General features: G+C 39.8%; 1 protein-coding gene across 5 annotated transcripts in view; it reads left to right on the forward strand.

Moving 5' to 3' along the window:
* LCLAT1 (lysocardiolipin acyltransferase 1) overlaps positions 1-27,797 on the forward strand; it is a 178,386-nt gene that overhangs the window by 42,456 nt on the left and 108,133 nt on the right. For 4 of the 5 annotated variants that reach the window (XR_009534329.1, XM_060117570.1, XM_060117569.1 and 1 more), the window contains one exon: positions 20,042-20,210. The exons of the other annotated variant lie outside the window; for it this stretch is intronic. Coding sequence is in view for 3 of the 4 variants with exons in the window: in XM_060117570.1 (XP_059973553.1) it covers positions 20,046-20,210 (165 nt within the window). In the remaining variant the exon portion in view is untranslated. The remainder of the gene's footprint in view (positions 1-20,041; positions 20,211-27,797) is intronic. 5 annotated transcript variants of the gene reach the window in all.

A 27,797-nucleotide genomic window follows, 5' to 3' on the forward strand; every position in this document is an offset into this window, starting at 1 on the left:
TTCTTAAGTGTGGTTTTGGGGGTCAGGATGTCTCTGATGTACGATTTTCTGGCCAGGTGTTCTCATCTGTAGAAACAACCTGAGTGTATGCTAATGATGATACCTGCAACAGCCATTTTAGTACATTAATGGTATTATCAACGACAGTAGTCTTAGTCATCTAACTCTGGGTGATTAGTTTTCAGTTAGCACAGAAGATTGAGGTCAGGGGGAGCAAGAAAGGGATTGAGGTCAGGGGAGACAAGCAAGTGAATACAATTTTGGATAGAGAGATTAATCATAAACTTGTTAGGGAAACTTAGTTTTAGGGGGGCTTGGTTTCAATACTATTCTGAAAACTACCTCCTCTTGTCTATCAAATAGAGGAGTTACATTTGTAAGCTCTGTAAATAACTTTTTTTTTTTTTTTTTTTGCGGTACACGGGGCTCTCACTGCTGTGGCCTCTCCCGTTGCGGAGCACAGGCTCCGGACGTGCAGGCTCAGCGGCCATGGCTCACGGGCCCAGCCGCTCCGCGACATGTGGGGTCCTCCCGGACCGGGGCACGAACCCGTGTCCCCTGCATCGGCAGGTGGACTCTCAACCACTGCGCCACCAGGGAAGCCCTGTAAATAACTTTTAAAGTCCTATAAATATCAGTTGCCATTCTTAAGTCTTCATGAGCTTTTGTTACCAAATGAAATCTTTTTATTGGCATTCTTACTAATTTCTCCACCTATGTTTTTATTTACTAATGGTAAGAACATGCTACATGAAACACTTTAAAATACATGGAAAGAGTTCTAGGATTATTTTCCATCCGTTATTTATTTTGATTTTTTCAAGTTTAGGAGGAATAAAGGTCACAGAAGTAAAGTTTTAATAGTAAACAGATATTCCAGATATTAACGCTGTTATTATTTGCATAAAATACACATTAACCAAAACTCAGTCATTGTCTTTCAGAATAAGTCAGAAAAAAAATATTTTGTATGTTTGTAGCATTCACCCAGAATTCCATGATGTTTATGAATAAAAGCAGTTAATGGATTTCAGTCTGAAATACTTTGAATCAAAAATTATTTGGGGCTTCCCTGGTGGCGCAGTGGTTGAGAGTCCGCCTGCCGATGCAGGGGACACGGGTTTGTGCCCCGGTCTGGGAAGATCCCACATGCCGCGGAGCGGCTGGGCCCGTGAGCCATGGCCGCTGAGCCTGCGCGTCCGGAGCCTGTGCTCCGCAACGGGAGAGGCCACAACAGTGAGAGGCCTGCATACCAAAAAAAAAAAAAAAAAAAAAAAAAAAAAAAAAAAAAAATTATATGATTTCATTCATATTGTGAGGTATTAAATAAAAATGACTTTTCAGATATTTTTAAGACAAGGCCTACTACAAATAAATACAAATAAAATAATTATGGTCTGTAATATTTCTGCCTTTGCCTACAACACTTGGTTGGTTTTTCTGACTTCTTGAAGTTTTTTTCTAGAATAGTGGCTATATATGATTTATCCGTGGTTCTATCTCCTTGTCTAGATACTTGTGTTTCATGAAAGAAAATTACGTAGTGTAGTTTCTTAAGAGTTAACGTCTCTAGGATTCCTTGTAACGGAAGACCATTTTAGGCTGTGGTTCAACTATTTCTCTAAATCAGTAGTGTCTAACTTTCTTTTAGTTACAAACCCCTCTGATAAAAGTTAGGGATTCTCTCCACAGGGGAAAAATATGTATATATATTATATGTATATTATATATATACGTATATTTATAAATAACAGCCTACAATTTTAAGGGGGTTATGAACCCTTGAATACATTCTGTGAACCTTCTGTGGGTAAACTACCCTTTGCTGTGTGAAGAATAGATGGTAAATATTTTCTTCATTTGCTTTTATCTATTATAAGAAAAAATACTATGAATGATAGTTGACTTTATTTTATTTGACAAAATGGTGGCATTTTCACTCAGATTGTATTAATCTGTAGCTTAGAAGTCTTTTATTAAAGGTAATAACATAACTATAGATTTTAGAAATAATGTGATCAAGTTGTTTTGTTTTGTGGTATGAAATAGGGAGAAAAACATTATATTCCTTGTCCAGTCAAATCACTTGATAGATGTTGCCCTGTAACAGTGGTATTTTATGGCTTCCAGTGAATACCAGTAACTTATATTAGAAAAAAACCCCAAAACTATTGATTCAGAATATCAGCTCTTTCATATATGAAAAACATGGGGCCAGTGTCTTTAATATTGTATAATTCACATTTTATACTTCTCATTAGTGGTTAACTCTACCTTCAATGTTTTGTTTGTGAGGCACCCTATCCAGTCCCTTAATATAAGAAATTCTGGCTCTTGATTTTTCCCTTTGAAATAAATGTTGTTGAGATTTTAAAAAAATTATGTAAAAGTAATACTCTTTGTCCACAATTTGGAAAAAAATCAACCATAGTCTCACTATGCAGGGACAGTCATTGGTAACATTTTGATGTATTTCTGTCTGGTCTTTTTTCTATTCTGTGATTTCATTCTGTCTGTGTTTTGGTCCCCTTTGTTCTCTGGCTTCACTTGTATATACTCTTTTTTTTTTTTTCCCTGATACGGGGGCCTCTCACTGCTGTGGCCTCTCCCGTTGTGAAGCACAGGCTCCGGACACGCAGGCTCAGCGGCCATGGCTCATGGGCTCAGCCGCTCCGCAGCATGTGGGATCCTCCCGGACCGGGGCACGAACCCTTGTCCCCTGCATCGGCAGGCGGACTCTCAACCACTGCACCACCAGGGAAGCCCCACTTGTATATACTCTTGTTTCTAATTTCTGGGGTGGCAGTTATCCTCACAATTTCTCTTTTCCTTCAGCATTCATGAGCTCCAGGGTAGAGTTGGTTAGAGTTATTCATGTCTTGGTAATGTCCCAGCTAATTAACTGTTTTATTTTGAGATATAATTCACATACCATACAATTCAGCCAGTTAAAGTGTACAAGGCACAGTGGCTTTTAGACTGTTCAGAGTTGTGTAGCCATCACCACTGTCTAATTTTAGAACTTTTTTTTTTAACCCCAAAACACACTTCATACTCATTAGCAGTCACCCCATCCACCTGCCTTGAGCCCCAAAGAACCATTAACCTACTTTCTGTCTCTATAGATTTGCCTATTCTGGACACATAAATGAAATCATAGACTATGTGGACTTTTGTGACTGGCTTCTTTCACCTAGCATGAGTTTTCAAAGTCCATCTGTGTTGTAGCATGTATCAAGTACTTCATTGCTTTGTTTGTTGAATGATATCCACTGATGTTTATACCACTTTTGTTTGTCCATTTATCAAATGAAGGAGATTTGGGTTGTTTCCACTTTTTGACTGTTATGAATTGTGCTTCTGTGAACATTCCTGTATGTTTTTGTGTGGACATATATTTTTATTTCACTTAGGTATATATATCTAGGAGTGGAATTGCTGGGTTATATGGTACCATATAGTTAACATTTTGAAGACTATAGTAAGTAATTTGAACAGGGAGGGTAGTCTCTTGAATAACAGGTAAGAGGTATAATAGAGTTATACTAACCCGTCTTTCTGAAATGATTTCATATAGTTATGTTCCACTCAGTGTGGGTGTGTGTGGTTTTAACTTCTACATCTTACAAGGAAGCCTTGTGTAATAACAGGAAATAGTTGAAATATAGTGAGTGTGCTTGCCATTTATGCAGAAAAATATTGGTGATGTTTTCATTTTTTAAAAAATGCTGTTAATAATTCATATTGTTTGAAACAATTTCAAAGAAACAAAACCCAACAGAAATCCTGAGACTTTGGAAAAACTTCCTTATGCCTAACCAGTCCCTGTGCAGTGTGCATCATAAAGAATAATGTCAAGAAGTCGGCCTCTTTGCCTGTCTTTTTTGTCCTAGCTTGACAGAGTACTGTTCTTCCTCCAGGCCCAGGCCTTGTTTGCATCTTGATTCCTCCTGCATGTTTTAATTGATTGCCTTAGACCTCTAGGACCCCTTTCTAATGGGAAGAACGCTGAGCTGGTAACTGGAGATGGGAGGTCTTCACCTAGTTCCATCATCACTGGGTGTGCCACTGTGAGCACAGTCAGGTCCCTCGGCTTTTCTGCTTCTCACTTTCTTCATTGGTTTAATGAGACAGCCATCTGTGAAACCAAAAGTTGTTTAAAGCTTGGTGATTTTTTTTTAATTTACCATTTTATTTATTTTATTACAATTTTTGGCCACGTCATGCAGCTTGAAGGATCTTAGTTCCCTGATCAGGGGTTGAACCTGGGCCATGGCAGTGAAAGCACTGAGTCCTAACCACTGGACTGCCAGGGAATTCCCAAAGCTCGGTGATCTTTTGTTTGTTTGTTTTTGCGTGGTACGCAGGCCTCTCACTGTTGTGGCCTCTCCTGTCGCGGACACGCAGGCTCCGGACACACAGGCCCAGCGGCCATGGCTCACGGGCCCAGCCGCTCCACGGCATGTGGGATCCTCCCGGACTGGGGCACGAACCCGTGTCCCCTGCATCGGCAGGCGGACTCTCAACCACTGCACCACCAGGGAAGCCCAAGCTCGGTGATCTTAATTCTAGCTCTGGACTTTTAAGGTTTTACAAACTCATTGTCACACTTACTGATTTTTCATGAATTTGGCATTTTAATATATACTTCCTTGTATTGCCTCCCTCCCTCCTTACTTTTAAAATTCATTCTTCCCTCTCCATTAGATCATCTGTCCTAGGAGGGCAAAGACTCTGTTAACAGTAACAAAGAATAGCCTTTGTAATACCTTGCCCAAAGATGGTTAGTGTTTGCTAGTGCAAATATTGTGAGTTTTCAGTGACTGCAGAATGACTCTGATTGGTCATATTCTCTGTTTAAATGAAATGATTGAAAAAACTTGGTAAATTTAGATAGATATTTTAACTTTTTTCTCTCTTTTAAAGAGTATGCTTTGACTAAAGTAGACATGGGTATAGTCAGAAATGAAAATTCTGTTTTTGGTAACTTTAATAACTTTTCTGCTAGAACTTTATCCTTATGAGACTTATATATGTATATATATTCATGGCCTCATATTTTGTATATAAGAAGAGTGTCAGTAAACTTGCTTGCCTTCTGATAGTCTATGTACCTCCATCACTTAGTACTTTACTTATACATTTTACTGTCTAGCTGTGTGTCTCATGAAGGAAAAAGCAAAACATGAGCTTAAACTTCAATTTAATGGAGATGAGTGCTGTAAAGTAAATTGAATGGTGGTTTGAGTGACCTTTGTTAGGCCAATGATTCTTAAGGGTGCCAGTGTAGTTTTAGTTTATCTAGGGTGCTTTATCATTCCTATCTCAGTGTATGTTTTGAGTGGTTTTTAATTTGTCTGTAAAAATTTACTTTTAGTTTAAAGTATGGCAAAGAGTAATTTGGCTAATAGGTATGGGTTATTTCTACCTCAAAGTTTAATCATTTAAAAAATATATATATATTTATTTATTCGGCTGCGTTGGGTCTTAGTTGGTGGCACGCAGGATCTTTGTTGCCACGTGTGAGATCTTCATTGCGGCATGTGGGATTTAGTTCCCTGACCAGGGATCGAACCCAGCTCCGAGTATTGGGAGTGCGGAGTCTTAACCGCTGGACCACCAGAGAAGTCCCCATTTAATCATTTTTACTCTGATTATGGGATCATGGAACAACTGGCATTATTCGTAAGCTGACTCTTGGCTGTGCCTGAGCTGCTGCTTTTTTCCTTTCTCTTTCCCTCCCTCCCTCTGTTCCTTCCTGTTTTCCTTTTACTATGTAAGTGGAAATGTTCTCTTTTTAAAACATTATATCAATAGAAAGGTCTATACCTTTTTGACCACCATCCTTAGTTGCAGCCTCTTCTGTCTTCACTTAAGCAACCATAATAACATTGGCATGTATCATTCTAGACAGATTTATGTGTATTTACATTTATTTATTTTTATTTATTTATTTATTTATTTATTTATTTGCGGTATGCGGGCCTCTCACTGTTGTGGCCTCCCCCGTTGCGGAGCGCAGGCTCCGGACGCGCAGGCTCAGCGGCCATGGCTCACGGGCCCAGCCGCTCCGCGGCATATGGGATCCTCCCAGACCGGGGCACGAACCCGTATCCCCTGCATCGGCAGGCGGACTCTCAACCACTTGCGCCACCAGGGAGGCCCTACATTGATTCTTGAATATTCAACTAAGGATTTCTGTGCCTACATTCATGTATTGGTCTATAGTTTTTTGTTTTTGTTTTTTTTTTTCCGGTATGCGGGCCTCTCACTGTTGTGGCCTCCCCCGTTGCGGGGCACAGGCTCCGGACGCGCAGGCTCCGGACGCGCAGGCTCAGCGGCCATGGCTCACGGGCCCAGCCGCTCCGCGGCATATGGGATCCTCCCAGACCGGGGCACGAACCCGTATCCCCTGCATCGGCAGGCGGACTCTCAACCACTTGCGCCACCAGGGAGGCCCTACATTTATTTATATAAGCCATGTAGCATAGGGTTTTTTTGGGGGGGAAATGTGGTCCCCCCTTCCAAAAATGGTATCATATTCTTTTTCACTTAGCAATACCTCTTGGCGAGCTGTTCATTTAAAAAAAATATAGCTCATTCTTTCCAGCTGGGTAGTATTTCATAATGCTGAAAGTACCACAGTTTATTTAGCCCTTCCCTCATCAGTGGACATCCACGTTTCCGATTTTTGTTGTTGTCATTACAGACAAGGCTACAATGAAACATCTTTGTACTTACAGTTGAGTATTTCTCAGGGGTAGATACTGAGAAAGCATTCCTGATGGTAGGCATTCAAAATTATAACAGCTACTTATCTGTCTGCCCCCTAAAGTTTATACTCCCTTCCAGCTATGAAGACAAAGATACTACCAAATGATATTTAGAATATCAAAGGCAAGACTTAGACGTTTTTGTCAGTCTTTGAGAAGAAATGGTGTTTTGTTGTTTCACTTTTGCATTTTCCAGAAAATAGTGAGGTTGAACCTTGTTTATTGGCTTGACCATTTGTATTTTCTTCCTATAAACTGCATATATTGAATTGGATTTCTTATAAAGTATCCAGTTTAAATAATAACTTTGGGGGTAAATATTGTTGAAATATACATATAGAAAAGTGCATAAACCACAAGTATACAGCTCAGTGAATTTTCATAAAGTGAATACGCCATGTGTAACGAGCACCCAAATAAGAAACAGTGTTGCCAAAGCCCTCGAAGCCCCCTGGTGCCCCTTGCAGTTACTATTCCTGCTCTGCACCTCCCAGGATAACTATTATCCTTACTTCTAATATTATAAATTAGTTTCTATGCTTTTGAATGTTAGATAAATAGAATTATACAGTATATACTCTCTGCTTCTTTCTCAGTATTAACTTTTGAATACATTTTAAGTAAAAGAATTGTATCAGTGTAGAGATCTGTGAATATTTATCCAGATAATTTCTTCTCTCACTAAACTTCAATAGATAAGTAGTGTCATTTTATATAACCCCAAATGTCTGTATACAGTTCTAAGAACTCAGGGTAGACTCCCCCACCAGGGAGTTAACAGACTTGTTTACTGAATTCCAGTTGATAGTTGGAAGTTCTTGCTTCATTTTTGGGTAGAGCTGAGGTTTGACCGTATTCTGCTCTGTAGCTGTCCTGTTCTGTTTTGTCAGAATTTGTAAACTGCTTTTATTTCTTCTGAGTGCTCTGTGACTAGAATGCTGCTTAACCTTTTACTTTCTTTTTGTATCTGGGAACGTATTATTCTCTCGTGCTGCTTCAGGAAGAATGAAATCGTATAGTTTGTCCCTTTCCTGTTATTGTCTGTTGGTTTCCCAAACAGGTAAAGGTGCCAGAGCACCTTTAAACAGTATCCTTTTAGCTTCCCCTGGTTGCATTATAAGTGCTTAATTGATAAGCAGAGGTGTTTTAAGTTTTGTCTTTTTGGTTTATTTTTTGTTACTTGTTTCTTTTAGCGATTTGCTTATACAGGAGTATACTTTTTTGTCTTCAGAATACCTAGAACATAAACTGTTAAATACAAACTTCTAGTGGTTTCCTGACACTATGCTTTAGTAGAGACCTAGTTTCTTTTGTTTTTTTTTAATTAGTAAAATGTGTAAACATAAATAAGGTCACTGTAGGTAACAATGTTTAAATTTATTTGTTTATTTTTGGCTGCTTTGGGTCTTTGTTGCTGCGCAGTCTTTCTCTAGTTGTGGTGAGCGGGGACTACTCTTCGTTGCGGTACCCGGGCTTCTCATTGTGGTGGCTTCTCTTGTTGCGGAGCACGGGCTCTAGGCGCACGGGCTTCAGTAGTTGCGGCTTGCGGGCTCATAGTTGTGGCTCACGGGCTCTAGAGTGCAGGCTCAGTAGTTGTGGCACACGGACTTAGTTGCTCCGCGGCATGTGGGATCTTCCTGGATCAGGGATCGAACCCGTGTCCCCTGCATTTGCAGGTGGATTCTTAACCACTGGGCCCCAGGGAAGTCCTAAATTTATTTTTAATTAATAGTCTGCTTCCTACAAGAATTTAAAGTGATTTACAATGAAAGACATATGGCAATAATGCCAATAAGAATAAAAATATAAGATTGTAAGAGGAGAAAAAGATAATAATAACCATAATCTTTGCTTGTAAAATTGGATGTTAAATTTAGCTTTGAGCCTCTGCTTTCGGGACTTGAAAGGAAAACAAATACAGTTGTCACTGGGGAATAAAGAAGCACACCATTTCATCAGTCGACCGATGTGTTTATGTTATTAAATTCCAAAAAATGAAGACATGTTCATCAAAATCAGGTCATAATTAACATGCATCCAGGGATTTAAAAGTGTATTGGTGGATTTAAAAGAAATTAATCAGTTCATAAACATTTCACTTATGTTTGTGAAAAAACTAAATCAGTGCGATTGTATAAGTGAAGTATTCACCTAGTTTACAAAATTAGAGCGTAAAGAGCATTTGCTTAAACTACTTAAATAGTTAACAGTTAATTTCTTTCAGTTTGTGGAATAATCTCAGTAATCAGGCTATGGTTGTTTTAGCTGACTGTTAAAACGTTTTCATTTTCACTGTGAAGCGATATTTTGCAATAACTATTATTATATATCGTATATATGCAGTGATTGACATTAGTGTTCACGCTCTCATCTTATGTATTTGATTTTGTCACTTGAATCAGGATCAACATGTTGCTTATTTATTTTGGAGCAGTCTTAGAAAACTTATAAACTTGTCCCATTTATTTGTCTCCACTGATTCCCAAGGACTGCTTTTTCTGGCAGAGTATTTGATTAGGGATTATAACAAAGAGAGATCATCCTAACCTGAATTAATGTGTTCTTAAATTTTTTATAATTAAAATATCTTTAATTGTAAATTATATGTTTATTCTTTATTTTTTTTATTTTTTTATTTTTTTTTTTCTTTTTGCGGTATGCGGGCCTCTCACTGTTGTGGCCTCTCCCGTTGCGGAGCACAGGCTCCGGATGCGCAGGCCCAGCGGCCATGGCTCACGGGCCCAGCCGCTCCGCGGCATATGGGATCCTCCCAGACCGGGGCACGAACCCGTATCCCCTGCATCGGCAGGCGGACTCCCAACCACTGCGCCACCAGGGAGGCCCTATATGTTTATTCTTTATAAAATTAGGTAATATAGAAATACATGAATTAACAAGTGAAAGCTGTGTTTTTTCCGTTTCCACCAAGGATGGTAATCAATAAAACCGTTTTTGTTGCTGTTGCTAATGTAGCATATAATTAGAAGAGTGTATGATATATGGTGTGTGTGCAGATTGGCAAAAATTGCCGCTGATAGAATAGTCCAAAAGTCATTGTTGGTGAACATATAAATAGCCACCATACTTAAGAAATAGAATATTACCGGTACCTTTAGAAGCCTCCTGTGTGCCCCACCATGACAGCTAGTATCCTTTTATGTTGATTGTTCTTTTACTTTAAAATTTTACCTATCTATGTATCCCTACACAATTTATTTATTTATTTATTGAGAACTTGAGAAGTCAGTGTAATCTATCAAACACTGCCATCAAACACTGCTGCCGTCAGATAGATGAAGGCTTCTACAGGTACAGAGTCTCTGGGTGATAGTCAGACCTCAGCTTCCCAGAGGATTCACCAGATAGATCCTCTTTTAGGGGAAGGCAGTGGGCAGGTTCATGCATAAATAAGTCCTGGAAAACTACTGTGGAGGGCTCACCACAGTCAGGACTCTGCAGCTGTTGACTCTCGGGTAGGAATAATGCTTCTAAATTCACCATGCCCTCCCTCCACCTCTCAGGAGTAGGTCAGAGTAGAGTACTTAGGATAGATAAAATGAGTGTCATCAGCTGATCTGGCAGCTGTGTATGGAAGAGGGAACAGGAATTTTACTAGTACATGTTCAAGAAGCCAAGTACAGATTAGAATCTGTGCCAGCTTTACCTGGGCATTCTGTTCTTGGCTCAGAAAAAGATGGTTTGTTTAGCAGCAAGGATTTTGGTGATACGTCACCCTCCCCCAGTTTGTTTAGATTGGATGCCTTCTCTGTTCTATGCATGACTGTCACCCTGGGATCTCCCTTCATGATCATTTTGGAGGTTCTCACATGTGTTGGATCTCTTGTTTCCTGTATTTCAAGTCTCCCTCAGTCTTGTTTACTCTTGTTTTAGCAGAGCCCGTTTTCCAATAGCTTCTTGAAAAAAGATTGTATGGGAGGTAACTTTGAGACCTTGTGATAGTGTTTTTACTATCCTTACACTTGAGTGAAAGAGTGACTGGATGGAATAATTTTCTTGAGAATTTTGTAGGCATTGTTTTGTTTTCATCTTGCTTCTGGTATTGCTGCCGAGTCCAAATCCAGTCTAATTTTTGATCCTTTACATGTGACCCTTTTTCATCCCTCCAGAGGTTTTGTAGAATGTCCATCATTTCCTCTGTTCTGAAAGTTACAGTGACGTGCCCTGGTGAGCATTTGTTTTCATCCATTATCCTAGCTTTCAGTAGGCTCTGTTAATATGGAGTGTCATGTCCTCCTGTTCTGGGGAGTTTCTATGAATTATTTTGTTGCTGATTTCCTCTCCTCCAGTTTCTCACTACTTTCTTTTTGAAGTTTATATGATTTGCCTATGAGACCCCTGTCTTGGTCCTCTAATATACTTTCTGTCTCTTCATCTTCTGCTTGACTTTTGGGGGGATTTCTTCAGCTTTATTTTCTAACTCTTCTGTTGAGTGTTTCATTTTTGCTAAACATTTGCTGTGTTTTAAACTTCCAGTAGCTCTCATTCTCTGAATGTTTCCATTCTTCATTTTATTAAAAATTTTCCCCCCACAAGTGCATATTCTTGTCTACCAGATGCAGTATTTCTTGTCTTTCTGAAAATGTTAAAGATAGTTTTTTTCTCCCTGAATAGTTTGTTTCTTTCAAGTATATTTTTTTCTGTTTGTTTTGGTATCTAATGTCATGTTAAAGTCTTTCCTCAGATGTGTCATAATCTACTCACAGTAAAAAATAGGGGACTTACAAAGAAGCTTGCATACAGGTGAGGGTTATATGAACTTTGGGCTTCACTGCAGGGTGATTAGCTGGAATTTTTATTACAGCGAATAAAAAGGGAATCACCAGTGTTTCTATATTTTCATCCTTCCTCATGGTCTGGTCAGACACCTCAGAGAAGTGTGCTCCAGTAAGTCAGCGTAGAGCTGTGCTATTCATATTCAATGCAGTAGCCACATGTGGCTATTTAAATTTAAATACCATTAAATTAATAATTCAGTTCCCCAGTTGAACTAGCCAAATTTCAAGGGCTCAGTGGCCACATTTAGTTAATGGCTGCCATGTTGGACAGCACAGCTATTGAACATTTCCATCATTGCAGAAAGCTTTATTGGAGTGCACTGGACTAGGACTAAAATCTTGTTGCAGTCATTTGAGAGCTCAGTGAGGGAAGACTCTGTGGGGTCTCAGCGTTCACGATTCAGTAGGTATATGGTTACTTAATCCCACAGAGCAGTTACTGCCCTCAGCTGTGTGTCCCCCAGCCCAGAAACTGTTTTACTTTCTCCAGAGAAGACAAAGGCTGAAACAATATGCTTAACTCTTCATATTACTTTTATTACTCAGTATTTACTTTTTGGCTTTTAAGTCTTACTGGTCCCAGTTCTGGATTCTCCACTGCATTTTCCAGGAATGCCCCTGGTAATAGGTTCTTTTTTTTTTTTTTTTTTGCGGTATGCGAGCCTCTCACTGTTGTGGCCTCTCCCGTTGTGGAGCACAGGCTCCGGACGCGCAGGCTCAGCGGCCATGGCTCACGGGCTTAGTTGCTCCGCGGTATGTGGGATCTTCCCGGACCGGGGCACGAACCTGTGTCCCCTGCATCGGCAGGCGGACTCTCAACCACTGCGCCACCAAGGAAGCCCTATAGCAAGGTGTTTTGATAATAAAACCTCCAATTTATAAATCCACTATGGTGCATGTGCGATAGGTAGAACAGAGTAAAGGCCCATTGAGATTAGGATACTATATAGTTGGCCAGATTATTACTACCTAAATGATTTTTTTTTTTTTTCCGGCACGCGGGCCCCTCACTGCTGCGGCCCCTCCCGCCGCGGAGCACAGGCTCCGGATGCGCAGGCCCAGGGGCCATGGCCCACGGCCCAGCCGCTCCGCGGCATGCAGGGTCCTCCCGGACCGGGGCACGAACCCGCGTCCCCTGCATCGGCAGGCGGACTCCCAACCACTGCGCCACCAGGGAAGCCCTGATTTGCGTTTTGACACTAGTTTTGCAATATTCAAATTTCAACATTGAGTTTCAGCAAAATTACAGATTACTTACATGTCATGAACCTTTGGGTTGTTCATGAATATGAATCTGTAGGTGTTAAGTATGTAAATACTGAGAGCCTTTTGTAAAGTGCCTGGCAAATATTAGGTGCTCAAAATATGAGGGAATTTTTCCTAACTTCCTCACCTGTGAGCATCCTGGTTAAGCGGTGTGGTCACGATCATCAGGCTGTTGAGAGTTGGAACTGGATCAGGTGCTCCTGGTTCACAGACCTCTTTAATACCAGCATCTGTCAATGCTGGATTTTTGCTGACAGTCCCATGCACTGTTTTAGAGGGCAGAGAAGCTCTTTGCTCTTAATCAGTATACAGGTTGGTTTTATTGAGTCCAGGCTTATCTACACCATGTCACTTCTGACATTTATTCTAAAACATGAGTCATACGCCTTAGGTTTTTTCCCACCCATGGTGACATGCTGAAGATGGTATTCTTGTCTATCCTGCCCTGGTTATGTGCACTTTGTCTTTCGGACCAGGGTCTTCTTGATTTCTTGCAGCTCCCCGATGTATACCCTATACCTTATTAATAGGTAATAAGTTACAGTTCCTTGTTTAAGCCATGCTGTTTCAAATTTATGTGACTCTACATGGTTTTTTTTAAAATTAATTAATTAATTTGTTTTTATTTTTGGCTGTGTTGGGTCTTCGTTGCTGTGCGCCGGCCTTCTCTAGTTGGAGCGAGCGGGGGCTCCTCTTCGTTGCACTGCAAGGGCTTCTCATTGTCGTGCCTTCTCTTATTGCAGAGCACGGGCTCTAGGCACGCGGGCTTCAGTAGTTGTGGCTCATGGGCTCTAGAGCGCAGGCTCAGTAGTTGTGGCGCACCGGCTTAGTTGCTCTGCGGCATGTGGGATCTTCCTGGACCAGGGTTTGAACCCGTGTCTCCTGCATTGGCAGGCGGATTCTTAACCACTGCGCCACCAGGGAAGCCCTACATGTTTTGTTTTAATTGTCTGGAGTAATCTCTCCCCTCCCCCAATTTCTCATCCTCTAAGTGTCTAACACCTTCTTTAATCCCTTTTAGCAGAGCTCATCTTGCCTTGCTTTGACCTATCCTTAACACCTGTTACATACCTCTATTATAGTATGTATCACACCAAATTGCAATCGTTCCTTAGCACACTTAGCTTCCCTCCTAGACTATGAGAGCAATGCTTGTTAATATTTGAATTGTTATGTGAATTAAAAAACTAAGGAAATTTTGTGAAGTAAAACGTCTTTCCTTCCTGAGCAAGGAACTGTCAGTATCCCTAATAGATTCCCTTAATCCTTGTCAGGGAGTATCCTCCCACATTGTCATACTCTAGGAATAATATATGCAACTGAATAAGAAGTCCAGGTGGGCTATGTTTTGGTTCCTGCCTTTGCTTGGCATTGTAGTCATTGGAACCACAGATGGTTAGACAAGGGCAAGCATCAGAATCAGATTATGAGCTAGGAAGTTAGTGGGTAAGAGATCTTAATTCATTGAGAAGGGACAGTGGTCTTAAGGGGAAAAGTTCCTGGGTTACACTGAAGTAGGCATAGCTTTTCAAGAAGATCTACAGTTGAGTTCTATGTATCTGTACTCGGCAATAAAATGGATATGCCATTTTAAAACTACGGTTATTTTCCAAATGGCTTTTATTTTTTGAGAATGCTATCAGTATTATACAAAGAATGCACAGAAATATTAAATTACGGTGTTTGTGATTACCTTTGCAGTGATGTGGCCCTTATTTTAAAGGATTTAAAAAGATTAGGTGGTTCATTTACCAGTTATTTAACCAGATTTTTTTCCAGCAGAAGCTGGCAACCCCCATCCTCAGCTCTCCCCAAGTTTTTGTATGCTATATGTTAAGTACTAGGGAGTGTTAAGGTAAGAAAAGACGTTAGATTTCCTCACTAAGTTCCTATAAACTTCACTAACATACAGAATAATTTTTGCATGAGATATTAAAAACTTGGTTTAGATTTATGACATCTTGATTTTGTATAGTGTTTAAAGTGTGTGTGTTTAATTACAAAAGAAGTATATGCTTGAAAAAGAACATACTGTTGAATTTTAGACTGAGCATGGACTCTGACACCGAATTACCTGGATTCAAATCCCATCTCTGCCATTTACTAGCTGTATAATCTTGAGCATATTACTTAACCACTTCGTGCCTCAGTATCCTTATATATAAAGTGTGGGGTAATGAAAATATCTACACCATGGGATTATTGTATTAAACAGGTTCACACATTTAAAATATATGAAACAGTGCCTGGCGTATTCTAAAAGCTTGGCATAGTTTAGATGTCCTTATAATTGAAATAATCCAGACGTGTAGAATTCCCCAGATCATAAGAGCTTAATGAATATTCTATCAGATTTTATCTCACATAGCATAATCTTTTTAATTTAGTTCTTTTTAATTTAGTAAAGATCAGTAAATATACGTTTTGTGAGCTTCAACAAATGCATAGTCTTGTAACCATCACTGCAATTGGGAAATAGAACAGTTTCCTCAACCCCTAAAACTTCCCTTGTGCTGCCCCTTCACAGTCAAACACTCCCCCTACCCCTAACCTTTTGACAACCACTGATCTGTTCCCTCGTATAGTTTTGCCTTTTCCAGAATGTCATATAAATGAAAACATACAGGTAAAAAGAAATCATGCCTTTTGAGCCTGGCTTCCTTCACTCAGCATAATGCATTTGATGTTAACCCAAGATGTTGCATGTATCAGTCATATGTTTTTTCACTGCTGAGTAGTATTCTTTTCTATGTATTAGAGTGTGTTTATCCCCTCACCCGTGACTGACATTTGGGTTGTTTCTAGTTTTTTGCAATTATGAATAATCCTGCTGAAAACAATTGTGTGCAGGTTTGTGTGTCAACGTAAGTTTTCAATTTGTCCTGGATATTCAGTAGTGGGATGGCTGGGTTATATCGTAAATGTACATTTAATATTTTAAGAAACTGTAAAGCTGTTTTCCAAAGTGGCCATACCATTTTGCATTCCCACCAGCAACGTGTGTGAGTTCTGGTTGCTCTGCATCCTTACCAGCACTTGGTTTAGCCAGTTTTTGTTTTTGTTTTTTTAAATTTTATTTATTCTAAATAAGCGTGTAGCTAGCATAATTCTTAACCAAGTTTTCTATCAAATCCTTGAGACTTGGAAGAAGAGAGAGAACAGGGCTAGATTAAATGCAGAGTTCATAAGGAGGGGCTGGAGAGACTGTTAGATATGTAAGAGCTTGGTATGTCTGTCATGTTCACTGTTGTATCCCCAAGTAACTGGCACAGGGCCTGACACACAGTAGGAATCTCTCTGCATGTTTATTGAATCACTGTACACATGATTGAGAGGTTAGGGAAGAAACAGGAGTAGGATGGAAAAGTAATTTTAGATTAGATTTGGTTTGAGTAATCCCAGTATATCACGTGACACATCTCTTAACTCTTCTGGTCCTTAGCTTTATCACTGTAAATTGAAAAGATTCTGTTAGATGATACCTAAGCTCCTTTAACTATAATTTTTTTCCTTTTAATGACATCAAATGAGAAGTAGTTTAGTAAGTGAGGAAGAAGCATGTCAGAGCCTTTGATGGGGAGGTAGTTGTATATGGATGTAAAATATAGCCCTTCAGGGAGTTGAGGGGTGAGTATCTAAACAGAGAGCTAGCTAATGGCAGAAACAAACAGTAGATTTAAAAAAAGGTAGTTACAGGGGGATTTTCAAATCGAGTAGTAGGATTGCAGGGATATTTTGGAGGCAGGGGTTATGAAAGGAAATAGGGGTTGAGAATACTAAATTTAGCCACTCTTTTTTAATTATTATTTTAGACTGGAGAGAAGTGGCCTATAGTGTCTTTTAATGCAAAGAGGAGGAGCTGAGCCTCAGAGAAAGCAAAGCCAAGGGTGTGTAGAACTACAGACCATCCTGGGCCCTGTGTGAGCAAATTGTTTGGCTACTGTTTTTCAGTGTTCTTTTTCTCCACCCTCACTCCCTCAAAGCACTTCTTAGAAATTCAGATCTAGAGTTTAGCAGAAAGCCAGTTCTTAGCAGATATTTGTTCTGTTTGTACTTTGAAGGATTTTGTATATAACACTGTCAAGTATTGGTAGAGATTTAAAAGTATACCAAATATGCGGAAAAACTTGATTTGGTGTAAGAGACTTGACCTGTTTTGTTTGTCTGACTGACATTTTTTAAAGCACCATGACATTTGAAATTTTATTTCTTTTTCCTGTTGTGATTCTGTTCAGATATTCAGAGGTCTTAATTGCTGAAATACCTTTTAAAAAAAAATTATTTTACCTATTTTATTTTTGGCTGCACTGGGTCTTCATTGCTGCGTGCGGGCTTTCTCTAGTTGCGGCGAGCGGGGGCTCCTCTTTGTTGCGGTGCGCGGGCTTCTCATTGTGGTGGCTTCTCTTGTTGCGGAGCATGGGCTCTAGGTGCACTGGTTTCAGTAGTTGTGGCATGCAGGCTCAGTAGTAGTGGTGCATAGGCTTAGTTGTTCTGTGGCATGTGGGATCTTCCTGGACCAGGGCTCGAACCTGTGTCCCCCGCATTGGCAGGAGGACTTCTAACCACTGCGCCACCAGGGAAGCCCTGAAATACCTTTTTTAATATATAAATTTTAAGGCCATTATTGTTTTCATGGTTTTAGTGTTTCCAACGGTTTTATTATCCTGAAGCAAACCATGTTTTTGCTCTAATAGAGTTTAGATTGTAAAATCAAATGTTTGATTATTCATTTTAGACTGTGCTTCCAACATTTTACTTTTAAAACATCAATATTTTGTTCATCTGGTTATGAGGACCCTCAAAAGTAATCCATTGGCAAATAATTACGAAAGTGAGTGAGGAGTCTGACTTCTACTTAACCTTTCAGCTCATAAAGACCAATTGCCCAAAGATATTACTTTTAGGTTCTAATGTAAAAAATTAATATTTCTAGATTTAAAAAATTCTTTTTTAGTGCACTCTGTAAAATTACCATCACTTTTAGGCACAGTCACCCTTAGGAAACTGTTCTGCAGTTCTTAGTCCATTAAATCTACTTTTTATAGTAAGAGATAAAAAAAATGAACTCTGGAATTTTTTTTTTTTTTTTTTTTTTTTTCTTTTTGCGGTATGTGGGCCTCTCACTGTTGTGGCCTCTCCCGTTGCGGAGCACAGGCTCCGGATGCGCAGGCCCAGCGGCCATGGCTCACGGGCCCAGCCGCTCCGCGGCATATGGGATCCTCCCAGACCGGGGCACGAACCCGTATCCCCTGCATCGGCAGGCGGACTCTTAACCACTTGCGCCACCAGGGAGGCCCTGGAATATTTTAAAATTTTGTGTTGGATAACGTCTTGGAAAAGAAAATATACAGTTTTATGTTAATACTAATAAGCAGAACAAAAAGCAAGGTTTTTTAAACAGCTTTTTTCTTTTTTGGGGGAGGTCAGTTGAGAGTATCTCTTTTTTTTCTTTATTTCAATTAAAAAAAGAGAAAAGTTGATTTATAATGTTGTGTTAGTTTCTGCTATACAGTAGAGTGATTCAGTTATACATATATATATGTATTCTTTTTCATATTCTTTTCCATTATGGTTTATTACAGAATATTGAATTTAATTCCCTGTGCTATACAGCAAGACGTTGTTTACCTTGTTGTTGTACTGCTAATCCAAGACTCCTACCGCTTCCCTCCCCCACCCCCTTTCCCCTTTGGTAACCATAAGTTTGTTTTCTATGACTGAGTCTGTTTCTGTTTCATAAATAAGTTCACTTGTGTCATATTTTAGATTCCATGTATAAGTGATAGCATATGGTATTTGTCTTTCTCTTTCTGATTTACTTCACTTAGTATGATAATCTCTAGGTCCATCCATGTTGCTGTACATGGCATTATTTCATTACTTTTTATGGCTGAGTAGTACTCCATTTTGTATATATAACTCATCTTGTTTGTCTATTCATCTGTCAGTGGACATTTAGGTTGCTTCCGTGTCTTGACTGTTGTAAATAGTACTACTGTGAACACTGGAGGTGCACATATCTTTTCGGATTTTGGTTTTCTCTGGATAAATGCCCAGGAGTGGGATTGCTGGATCATGTGGTAGCTCTATTTTTAGTTTTTGAAGGAACCTCCATACTGTTTTCCATGGTGGCTGCACCAATTTACATTCCCACCAACAGTGTAGGAAGGTTCTCTTTTCTCCACACCCTCTCCAGCATTTGTTATTTGTAGACTTTTCAGTGGCCATTCTGACCAGTGTGAGGTACTTCATTGTAGTTTTGATTTGTATTTTTCTAATAATTAGTGATGTTGAGCATCTTTTCATGGGCCTATTGAGAATCTGTCTTCTTTGGAGAAATATTTATTTAGGTTTTCTGTCCATTTTTTGATTGGGTTGTTTTTTTGTTATTGAATTGTATGAGCTGTTTGTATATTTTGGTAATTAAGGCCTTGTCAGTCAAATTGTTGGCAGATATTTTCTCCCATTCGTAGGTTGTCTTTTCATTTTGTTTGTGGTTTCCTTTGCAGTGTAATAGCTTATAGGTTTGATTAGTTCCCATTTGTTTATTTTTGCTTTTATTTCTGTTGCCTTGGGAGACTGATCTAAGGAAACATTGCTAAGTCAGGGAATGTTTTGCCTGTGTTCTCTTCTAGGAGCTTTATGGTGTCATGTCCTATATTTAATCCATTTTGAGTTTATATTTGTGTATGGTGTGAGGGTATGTTCTAACTTCATTGATTAACATGTGGCTGTCCAGCTTTCCCAGCACCACTTGCTGAAGAGATTGTCTTTTCTCCATTGTATATTCTTGCTTGCATTGTCAAAGATTTTTTTTTTTTTTTGGCTGCGCCACCTGGCATGCAGAACCTTAGTTCCCCAGCCAGGGATCCAATCTGTGCCCCCTGTAGTGGAGGCGCAGAGTCCTAACCACTGGACCATCAGGGATTTCCTGTCGAAGATTAATTGACCATAGGTGTGTGGGTTTATTTCTGGGCTCTGTATTCTGTTCCATTGATAAATATATCTGTTTTTGGGGAGAGTATCCATTTCTAATGTTCTGACTTGTTAGACCTGTAGGTCATGTAAGAGGGCATTCAAGCTCATATTCTTTATCAGGGCCTATTCTGTAGCCCTATAATTAAAGATTATTACATGTATCATTCTGAAATTCAATTTGGACAGTTACAGTAACAAAATATATCGATTTTTTTTTGTGTCTTTCAGAATCATGGTGTCATGGAGAGGGATATACTTTATACTCACTCTGTTTTGGGGAAGCTTTTTTGGAAGCATTTTCATGCTGGGTCCCTTTTTACCTTTGATGTTTATAAACCCATCTTGGTATCGCTGGATCAACAACCGCCTTGTGGCAACCTGGCTCACGCTACCCGTGGTAAGTTAAACAGCAGAGAAAGAGACCATACCAAAGAGACCGTACCAAAGTGACCATACCAAAGTGGCCTAGCCTATTGCTTTGTATTTTGTTAGAGTCAGATTTAGTCAAATATTAGAAGAAACATATTTGTGTTACATAAGAAGCACATTAGTTTTTGTATTTCCCCCTTTAAATGAAAGAGAGAAATGAAGTAATTCATGTCCTTGAAATAAAATATGTATTTAAGGGCTATATTCCAAAATTGAGTTTCTTCCATATTCCTAATGAATTTTATTTTCCTTCATTGGGGTATACTTTAGTAAAATGCAAAAATCTAAAGATGCAGACTGAAGAGTTTTTACATTGTTAATTTTATATTGCATTTCCGTTTATTTTATTTATTTATTTATATTTATATTTATTTTATTTTTGGCTGCATTGGGTCTTTGTTGCTGCGTGTGGGTTTTCTCTGGTTGCGGCAAGCGGGGGCTACTCTTCGTCGTGGTGTGCGGGCTTCTCATCGCGGTGGCTTCTCTTGTTGCGCAGCACGAGCTCTAGGCACATGGGTTTCAGTAGTTGTGGCACGCAGGCTCAGTAGTTGTGGTTCACAGGCTCTAGAATGCAGGCTCAGTAGTTGTGGCACACGGGCTTAGTTGCTCTGCAGCCTTTGGGATCTTGCCAGACCAGGGCTTGAACCCATGTCCCCTGCATTGACAGGTGGACTTTCAACCACTGCGCCACCAGGGAAGCCCCTTTGTAGTGTATTTTTTATTTCAGTTATTGTTCATCTGTTTATTCTTTATTTCTCCTAAGTCTTTGTTAAATATTTCTTGCATTGTCTAGATCTGTGCCTCCACTCTTTTTCTGAGATCTTGGATCATCTTTACTATCATTACTCTGAATTCTTTTCAGGTAGATTGCCTATCTCCACTTCACTTTGTTTTTCTTCTGGGATTTTATCTTGTTCCTTCATCTGGGACATATTCCTCTCTCATCCCATTTTGTCTAACTTTCTGTGATTGCAGTTTCCATTCTGCAGACTGCAGGGATGTAGTTTTCTTGCTTCTACTGTCTGCCCTCTGGTGGATGATGCTGAGAGGCTTATGCAGGTTTCCAGGTGGGATTGACCGGTTCCTGCGCACTTGTGGGTGGAGCTGTGTCTTGTCCTTCTGGTGGGCAGGTCTGTGTCAGGGGGTGTGTTTATCTGGCAGCTGTGTGCTCAGGAAGACTTTTAAGTAGCCTGTCTCCTGATGGGTGGGGCTGCGTCTCTGCCCCCCAGCCCCCCCACCCCGTTGTTTGTTTGGCTTAAGGCATCCCATCACTGGAGCCTACAGGCTGTTGGGTAGGGCCAGGTCTTGGTCAGAAAATGGCAGCCTCCAGGAGGGCTCACGTCAGTGAGTACTCCCCAGAACTATCACCACCAGTGTTTTTGCACCCCCGGTGAGCCACAGTGTCTCCTCTCCTTTGCAGGAGACCCTCCAATACCAGCAGGTAGGTCTGGCCCAGGCTCTTATGAGGTCACTGCTTTTTTCCCTGGGTCCTGGTGCACACGAGACCTTGTGTGAGCCCTCCAAGAGTGGAATTTTTGTTTCCCCCAGCCCTGTGGAATCCCTCCTTTCAAACCCTGCTGGCCTTCAAAGCTGGATTCTCTGGGGGCTCCTTCTCCTTTTGCCAGATCCACAGGCTGGGGAGCCTGATGTAGGGCTCAGAATTTTCACTGCTGTGAGAGAACTTCTGTGGTGTAATTATTTTCCAGTTTGTGGGTTGCCCACCCGGCAAGTATGGGATTTGATTTTATCGTGTTTCCGCCCGTTCTACTGTCTCATGGTCGCTTCTTTGTCTTTAGATGTAGGATATCTTTTTTGGTAGGTTCAAGTGTTTTTTTTTGGTTGATGATTGTTTAGCAGTTAGTTGTGGTTTTGGTCTTTTTGTAAGAAGAAGTGCGCTCACATCCTTGTACTTCGCCATCTTGTCTCCACCTCCTCCATTTATTTTATAAAATGACAAAAATTAAGATTCAGATAACAGACTTCTTAAAACTTGTGACATTGATGTGATCAAGTCTCCCCAGTAACCACAGAATTTAGGAATGAAGTCATTTTCTGTCTGTGGGCTAGGTTGAAAACGTGTGAAGTAAAAGTGCATACAAAATGTATAGTAAATTCTTGGAACAGCTAGATATTTGCTACGAGGTCTGTGCATACTGCTCTGAGCACATGTCCCTCTGACCCTGAGAGCTGGTTACTCCTTATAGGTTTCCAGTCTATACTTCTCCCTTCTCTGGCACTGAACTGGTTTCAGCCCTTTGTTGTTGCTTAAGAGCAGTGCCTTCTCCAAAAATGAAGTGTTGTGCAAGCAGCCTCCTTTACCTTGAATGGATCATATTTCCTGAGAGCGTTCTGTTCCTTCTTTTCCCTGAGCAACACCTGGAACTTAATTTTACTGGGTTTATTGACCTGTCTTGGTGGAGGTGGTGAGTATAATAACCTGAAAAGGAGAAGAAGGAGGGAATACTCTTCCTTCACTTGTTGAAGGGTCTTCTCTACCTGTTTCTTTTGAATGAGTTGTCTTTTTCCCCTCAGGCAGACTGCCATTGTTGTGTTTGTAGAGAGGAAGGTTATCAATGCTGATGCTATAGACCCCTCAGGTGGAGGTTGATAGGGAAAGATTTCCAGAAACAGTGGTTGGTGGGGGAGTACCTACCTTGATAGAGAAGACGTTTCTCAAAAGTTCCCTGTAAATTGAATTTTAATAAATTGTTTACAGTGCACTCTCCTTCTTCTCATATTTTAAAAAGAAATCCTTTGATGAATAATTTTATAGATTATATTCCTCCCTTGTTACAAGGTTAATTAAAAATATTTTATTCAGGCGTATCTGTTTTATGAAATGTGATATTGTTAAACTAAAAGTAGTCTCCTTCTTCTCATTTTCTTTTCTCTATTTGTACTTAAAGCTGACTTTTCTACAGGCACAAACTAAAGGGATTGTAACCTACTGGTAGATAAATACCTGTGGAAAGGTATGGCATTTTTAATTCAGATATAAGGAGAAGAATTAGGAGGTTTTGTTAAAAGGAAAAATCAAACAAAAAACCCAAGGGTAATGATGATCATAGCTATTGACCACTTATGTGGCAGATGTTATGCTAAGTGCTTTAATAAGACAGCTACACTTTAGGTGCCACCATTATCCCTATTTTATAGAAGAGGAAATGGAAGTTTTGAGAAATTTAATAATTTGCCCAAGTTCACATGCATAAGCAAATTATTTAAAAAGAGTTGAGATTAAACTCAGTTTGTCTGCTGCCATTAGAGCTTTAGGTGATAAGAAAACCTTCAAGGGTTGGTCAGAGTCACCTGGCACCTTAACCATTCCAGGTGGTAAGAAACTCATTGGCACCTCATGATTGTTTCTAAAGAAGAAGGTTTGGAGTTCTTTTCAAGCCAGGGAATACCTCACTTTGGCAAGGGGGGGTGGGGGTGGGAATCTGAGAAACCAACAACTTGTAATAAAATCAGTTTCATTAGTGAGATGATTCCCTTGCAGTGGAAGAGGAAAGTTGGCAAGAAATAGTCATAGAAAGCCTTTTCTTTTTCTAGAGAAACCAAAGACATAGGTTGCTGAAATACCTGGAACGAGGAGCATATTAGTAACTACTCGTTGGATGAGTGGACAAACATAAAGAAGTTTCAGGGTCAAACTATCTCAAACTTTAGTATCAAGAATTGTGCAGTATCCTCTCCTCTATTTGTTGAAAGAAAAATTTATATATGTTTATATTTTTATAAATGTTATAAAATCATGCCTTTAGGGATTACGTAGTGTATCCTTAGTGTGTCATAGTCCACCTAGAGTAATTTTACTACGTATAAAATGTAAGAGCCTTGTAACAGTGTGGTGCATTTATTCTCACATTCTTTGTGCTGTTATTCTCATATTGCATCTACTTACACAGTAAACTCCATAGAACAGTGTTTTATCTAAATATCCATTTACAGTGTTTTTTGTTTTTTGGCTGCGATGGGTCTTCAATGCTACGCGCGGGCTTTCTCTAGTGGTGGCGAGCTGGGGCTGCCTTTCGTTGTGGTGCGTGGGCTTCTCACTGTGGTGGCTTCTCTTGTTGCGGAGCACAGGCTCTAGGCGCACAGGTTTCAGTAGTTGTGACGTGTGGGCCCAGTTATGGAGCGCAGGCTCAGTAGTTGTGGTGCACGGGCTTAGCTGCTCTGTAGCATGTGGGATCTTCCTGGCAGGGATCAACCCCGTGTCCCCTGCATTGGCAGGCGGATTCTTAACCACTGTGCCACCAGGGAAGTCCCACAGTGTTTTTTATTCTTCCTGTATGGTACAGTTTCTATCTAGTGACATTTCCCGTCAGCCTGAAGAACTTCCTTAAGCTTTTCTTGTGGTGAGGGCTCCTGTAGATGGATTCTGTTTTTTTTTTTTTTTTTTTGCAGTACGCGGGCCTCTCACTGCTGCGGCCTCTCCCGGTGCGGAGCACAGGCTCCGGACATGCAGGCCCAGTGGCCATGGCTCACAGGCCCAGCCGCTCCGCGGCATGTGGGATCCTCCCAGACCGGGGCACGAACCCGCGTCCCCTGCATCGGCAGGCGGACTCCCAACCACTGCACCACCAGGGAAGCCCGGGATTCTGTTTTTATTTAATTAAAAGTTAAGTTTGCCTCTATTTTTGAAGGCTAATGTTGCTGGCATTTCTGGGATGACTCCCCTGCGGGGCCCCCCCACCCCCACTTTGAAGTTCCCCTGTCTTGTGTTCCTCTTGAAGTTCTCCATTGTTTTTGATAAAAAGTTAGCTATCATACATGTTGTTGCTTCCCTTTATGTAATGTGTCATTTTCCTCTGGCTGCTTTAAAGATTTCTCTTTGTTTTTTAGCAGTTTGATTATGATATGCCTAGGTATAGTTTTCTTTATTTTGCCATGTTCCATTGGACGTCTTAGATCTGTAGCTTTGTTTTTGTCCAAATTGGGAAATTTGGGGCCATTATTTCTTTACATATTTTTTTCTGCCCCGTTTACTCTTTTATCCTTTTGTGTCCTCAATTATATGTATGTTAGATTGCTTAGATTGTTACACAGGTCACCAAGTTCACTGTGACCCTGTCTTTTGCCATCTCTAATCTGTGTTTTGTTTACACAGTGGATTTTGATTTAAAATACTGTAAAGTTCTAGAACTTACATGGGGTTCTTTTATTGGTTTCACTACTTTCTTGAGATTCCTCAAGTTGTAATTATAATGACTATATTTTCCTGTAAGTCAGCTGGGTAGTTAAGTGTGGTGCCATTTACTCTGTTAGGGCCCTCATCCTCTTTTTTTATTTTTCCTGTAGGAAATACTTTGCATTGAATATTTGCATAATTCCTACATTATTAGTATGTATCCTCCTTATCTTTCAGGCAAAATTTCTTTCTCTAATAGAAGGATGTTTTGTGTTGTAACTTGTGTTTATTGAAAAAGTAGCAGCAGTATCCCTGAACACTCATTTATTTATTATTAATTTATTAACTCTTAAGTGTCTACCATCTTAGCATATGACCTCTGTCCTTGTGGAGATAGATAATAGTTCTCTACCTAAACTGTCTTTCCTAGTTGTAGGTTTACACAACTTGACTAGTTTCTTTTCTGGCTTTCATTTGACTGAAAGACTAACTTCCTTTGTTAGAGGACAGAAGTTGACTTTCCAGGCCATGACTTTTTAGAGTTAGATTTTAAAATCACCTTTAAAGATATGAAGCCCAGTGTTTTGTTGCAGCCATCAAACATATGATTTAATGTAAAATATTCATTTTGTGGTATTGTTTCAATCACCATTACTCATTTGTTTATAAAGCATTTCTCCATGAACTATTTATATTAAGTGAAATAAGCATATTGTTCAGTTACATAAAATTAACCATCACAAGTAGCTATTTCTAATAAGTCAAACTGTTAAATAGTCATTATAAAGTCAGAGACATTTTGTTTTGAAAGTTATAAATTTTCAAGTCCTTTACATAACTTTAAGGTTTTTCTTTCATCATCTGTACAATAAGGAAATTGGAGCAGATGGTCTTTTGAGATCCATTCCAGAGTCAGCAACGTGTATCTGATTCTAAAGCAGACATTTAGAGGTAAATTATTTTTTTTAATAACAGTTATATGTTGCTGCTACACTTCGTCTTCTTTAATATGATAAATTTTCCACAGTGTGTGATTTTTTGATTATAAATTACATGTTTTTGGCTAAATCTCTCCACCAAAACCTTACGAGTTTTGAGGATTTTCTTGAGTTACTACATTAGTAGAAATCATTGCAATTGTTATGGCTTTCCAGGGTCTAATCAATCTAATTTCTTTGGAAAGCCAATATAAGCAGACTGCTTATTCGTACAGGTATTAGAAACAGACTTTTGGTTTCACTGTTGGCCTTCCCACTTTCTAGTCATTTGAACTTGGCTAAACTACTTAGCTTCTCTAAACTTCTCTTCCTTCATCTGTTTAAAAATAAGGAAATAAATAAAGGAGTTCTAATACCACCTGCCACAGAGTTATTGTGATGACTAGACGAGATAATGAATATAGCCTTTCCAAAGTAAGCAGTAACTGTTTGCTACTATGAAAGTTTTAGGGGGTAAGCTAAACTACATTATCAAAGAAAGTTCAAAACATAGCAGCTGGAAAACGGCAGAACTTTATTCACCCTCAAGTCCAGGTTGACAGGTTAGCTTTGTTCCTGATGTCACTCAGGGACTCTGATTCCTTCCACCCAGCCTGGCATAATATCGTCTTCTGTATGGTCAAGATTGTTCACTACCCCTTCTTTGCCCCACTCAGCAGGAAGTGGGGAGGGAAGGAAGTCCAGAGCAAGTGCTTTCCCTTTAGACCAGTGAATTACAAGTTGTACATAATCTCTCTTGCTCACCCCATTGGTGAGAACAGCTAAAAGCTGTAACAGAATCTGGGAAGTGTGGTCTTTTTTCTGACAGCCATGTACACAATTAAAATCTATTACTCTGGAAGAAATGGACAAATTAACTGGACAAATTCTGCCATAGCTGCTCCTACTGCTGTTACTACTAGTACCAATACTGTTACAGCAGAATTATGTCATATATCTATTTACCTTGTACAGCTTCAATTACGTGTACTAGGGTGGATATGGGGAGAGTGGGGAGATGAGACTGAATGTTTGAAATGTGAGTGGTCCGGTGCTGAATATGATTCTTGTGTTTAAAACAATATGCAAACCAATAATTTCATCTGATGGCCAGTTGGAGAAATCTGGCCCAACATTCAGAAAAAACAGGCTGAGCTGGTCTTACTGATGTGTGCTGGTCTCTTCTAGGTACTTTCCTATGAGATATTCAAGGGTAATTTCAGCTATTCCTGACTTTTGCCTTATTACCTGTCTTCAGAGCTGATCATATAGGCAAGATTCAACCACCATTGTAGTGTTAAATTGGTATATATTTGCAAAAACTTATGTTACTCAACTTTTTAACTCACCAGTAGTGGCATATCGATCAGAGAGTCTTTCAGTTGGAAATTTATAGAAGTTGAATCCCTTGTAGCGAGGTTATAGAAAGTTGATGTTCTAGTTTTGA

Source organism: Mesoplodon densirostris, chromosome 14 (genome assembly GCF_025265405.1).
Source record: "Mesoplodon densirostris isolate mMesDen1 chromosome 14, mMesDen1 primary haplotype, whole genome shotgun sequence".
In the NCBI taxonomy this organism is placed as follows: Eukaryota; Metazoa; Chordata; class Mammalia; order Artiodactyla; family Ziphiidae; genus Mesoplodon; species Mesoplodon densirostris.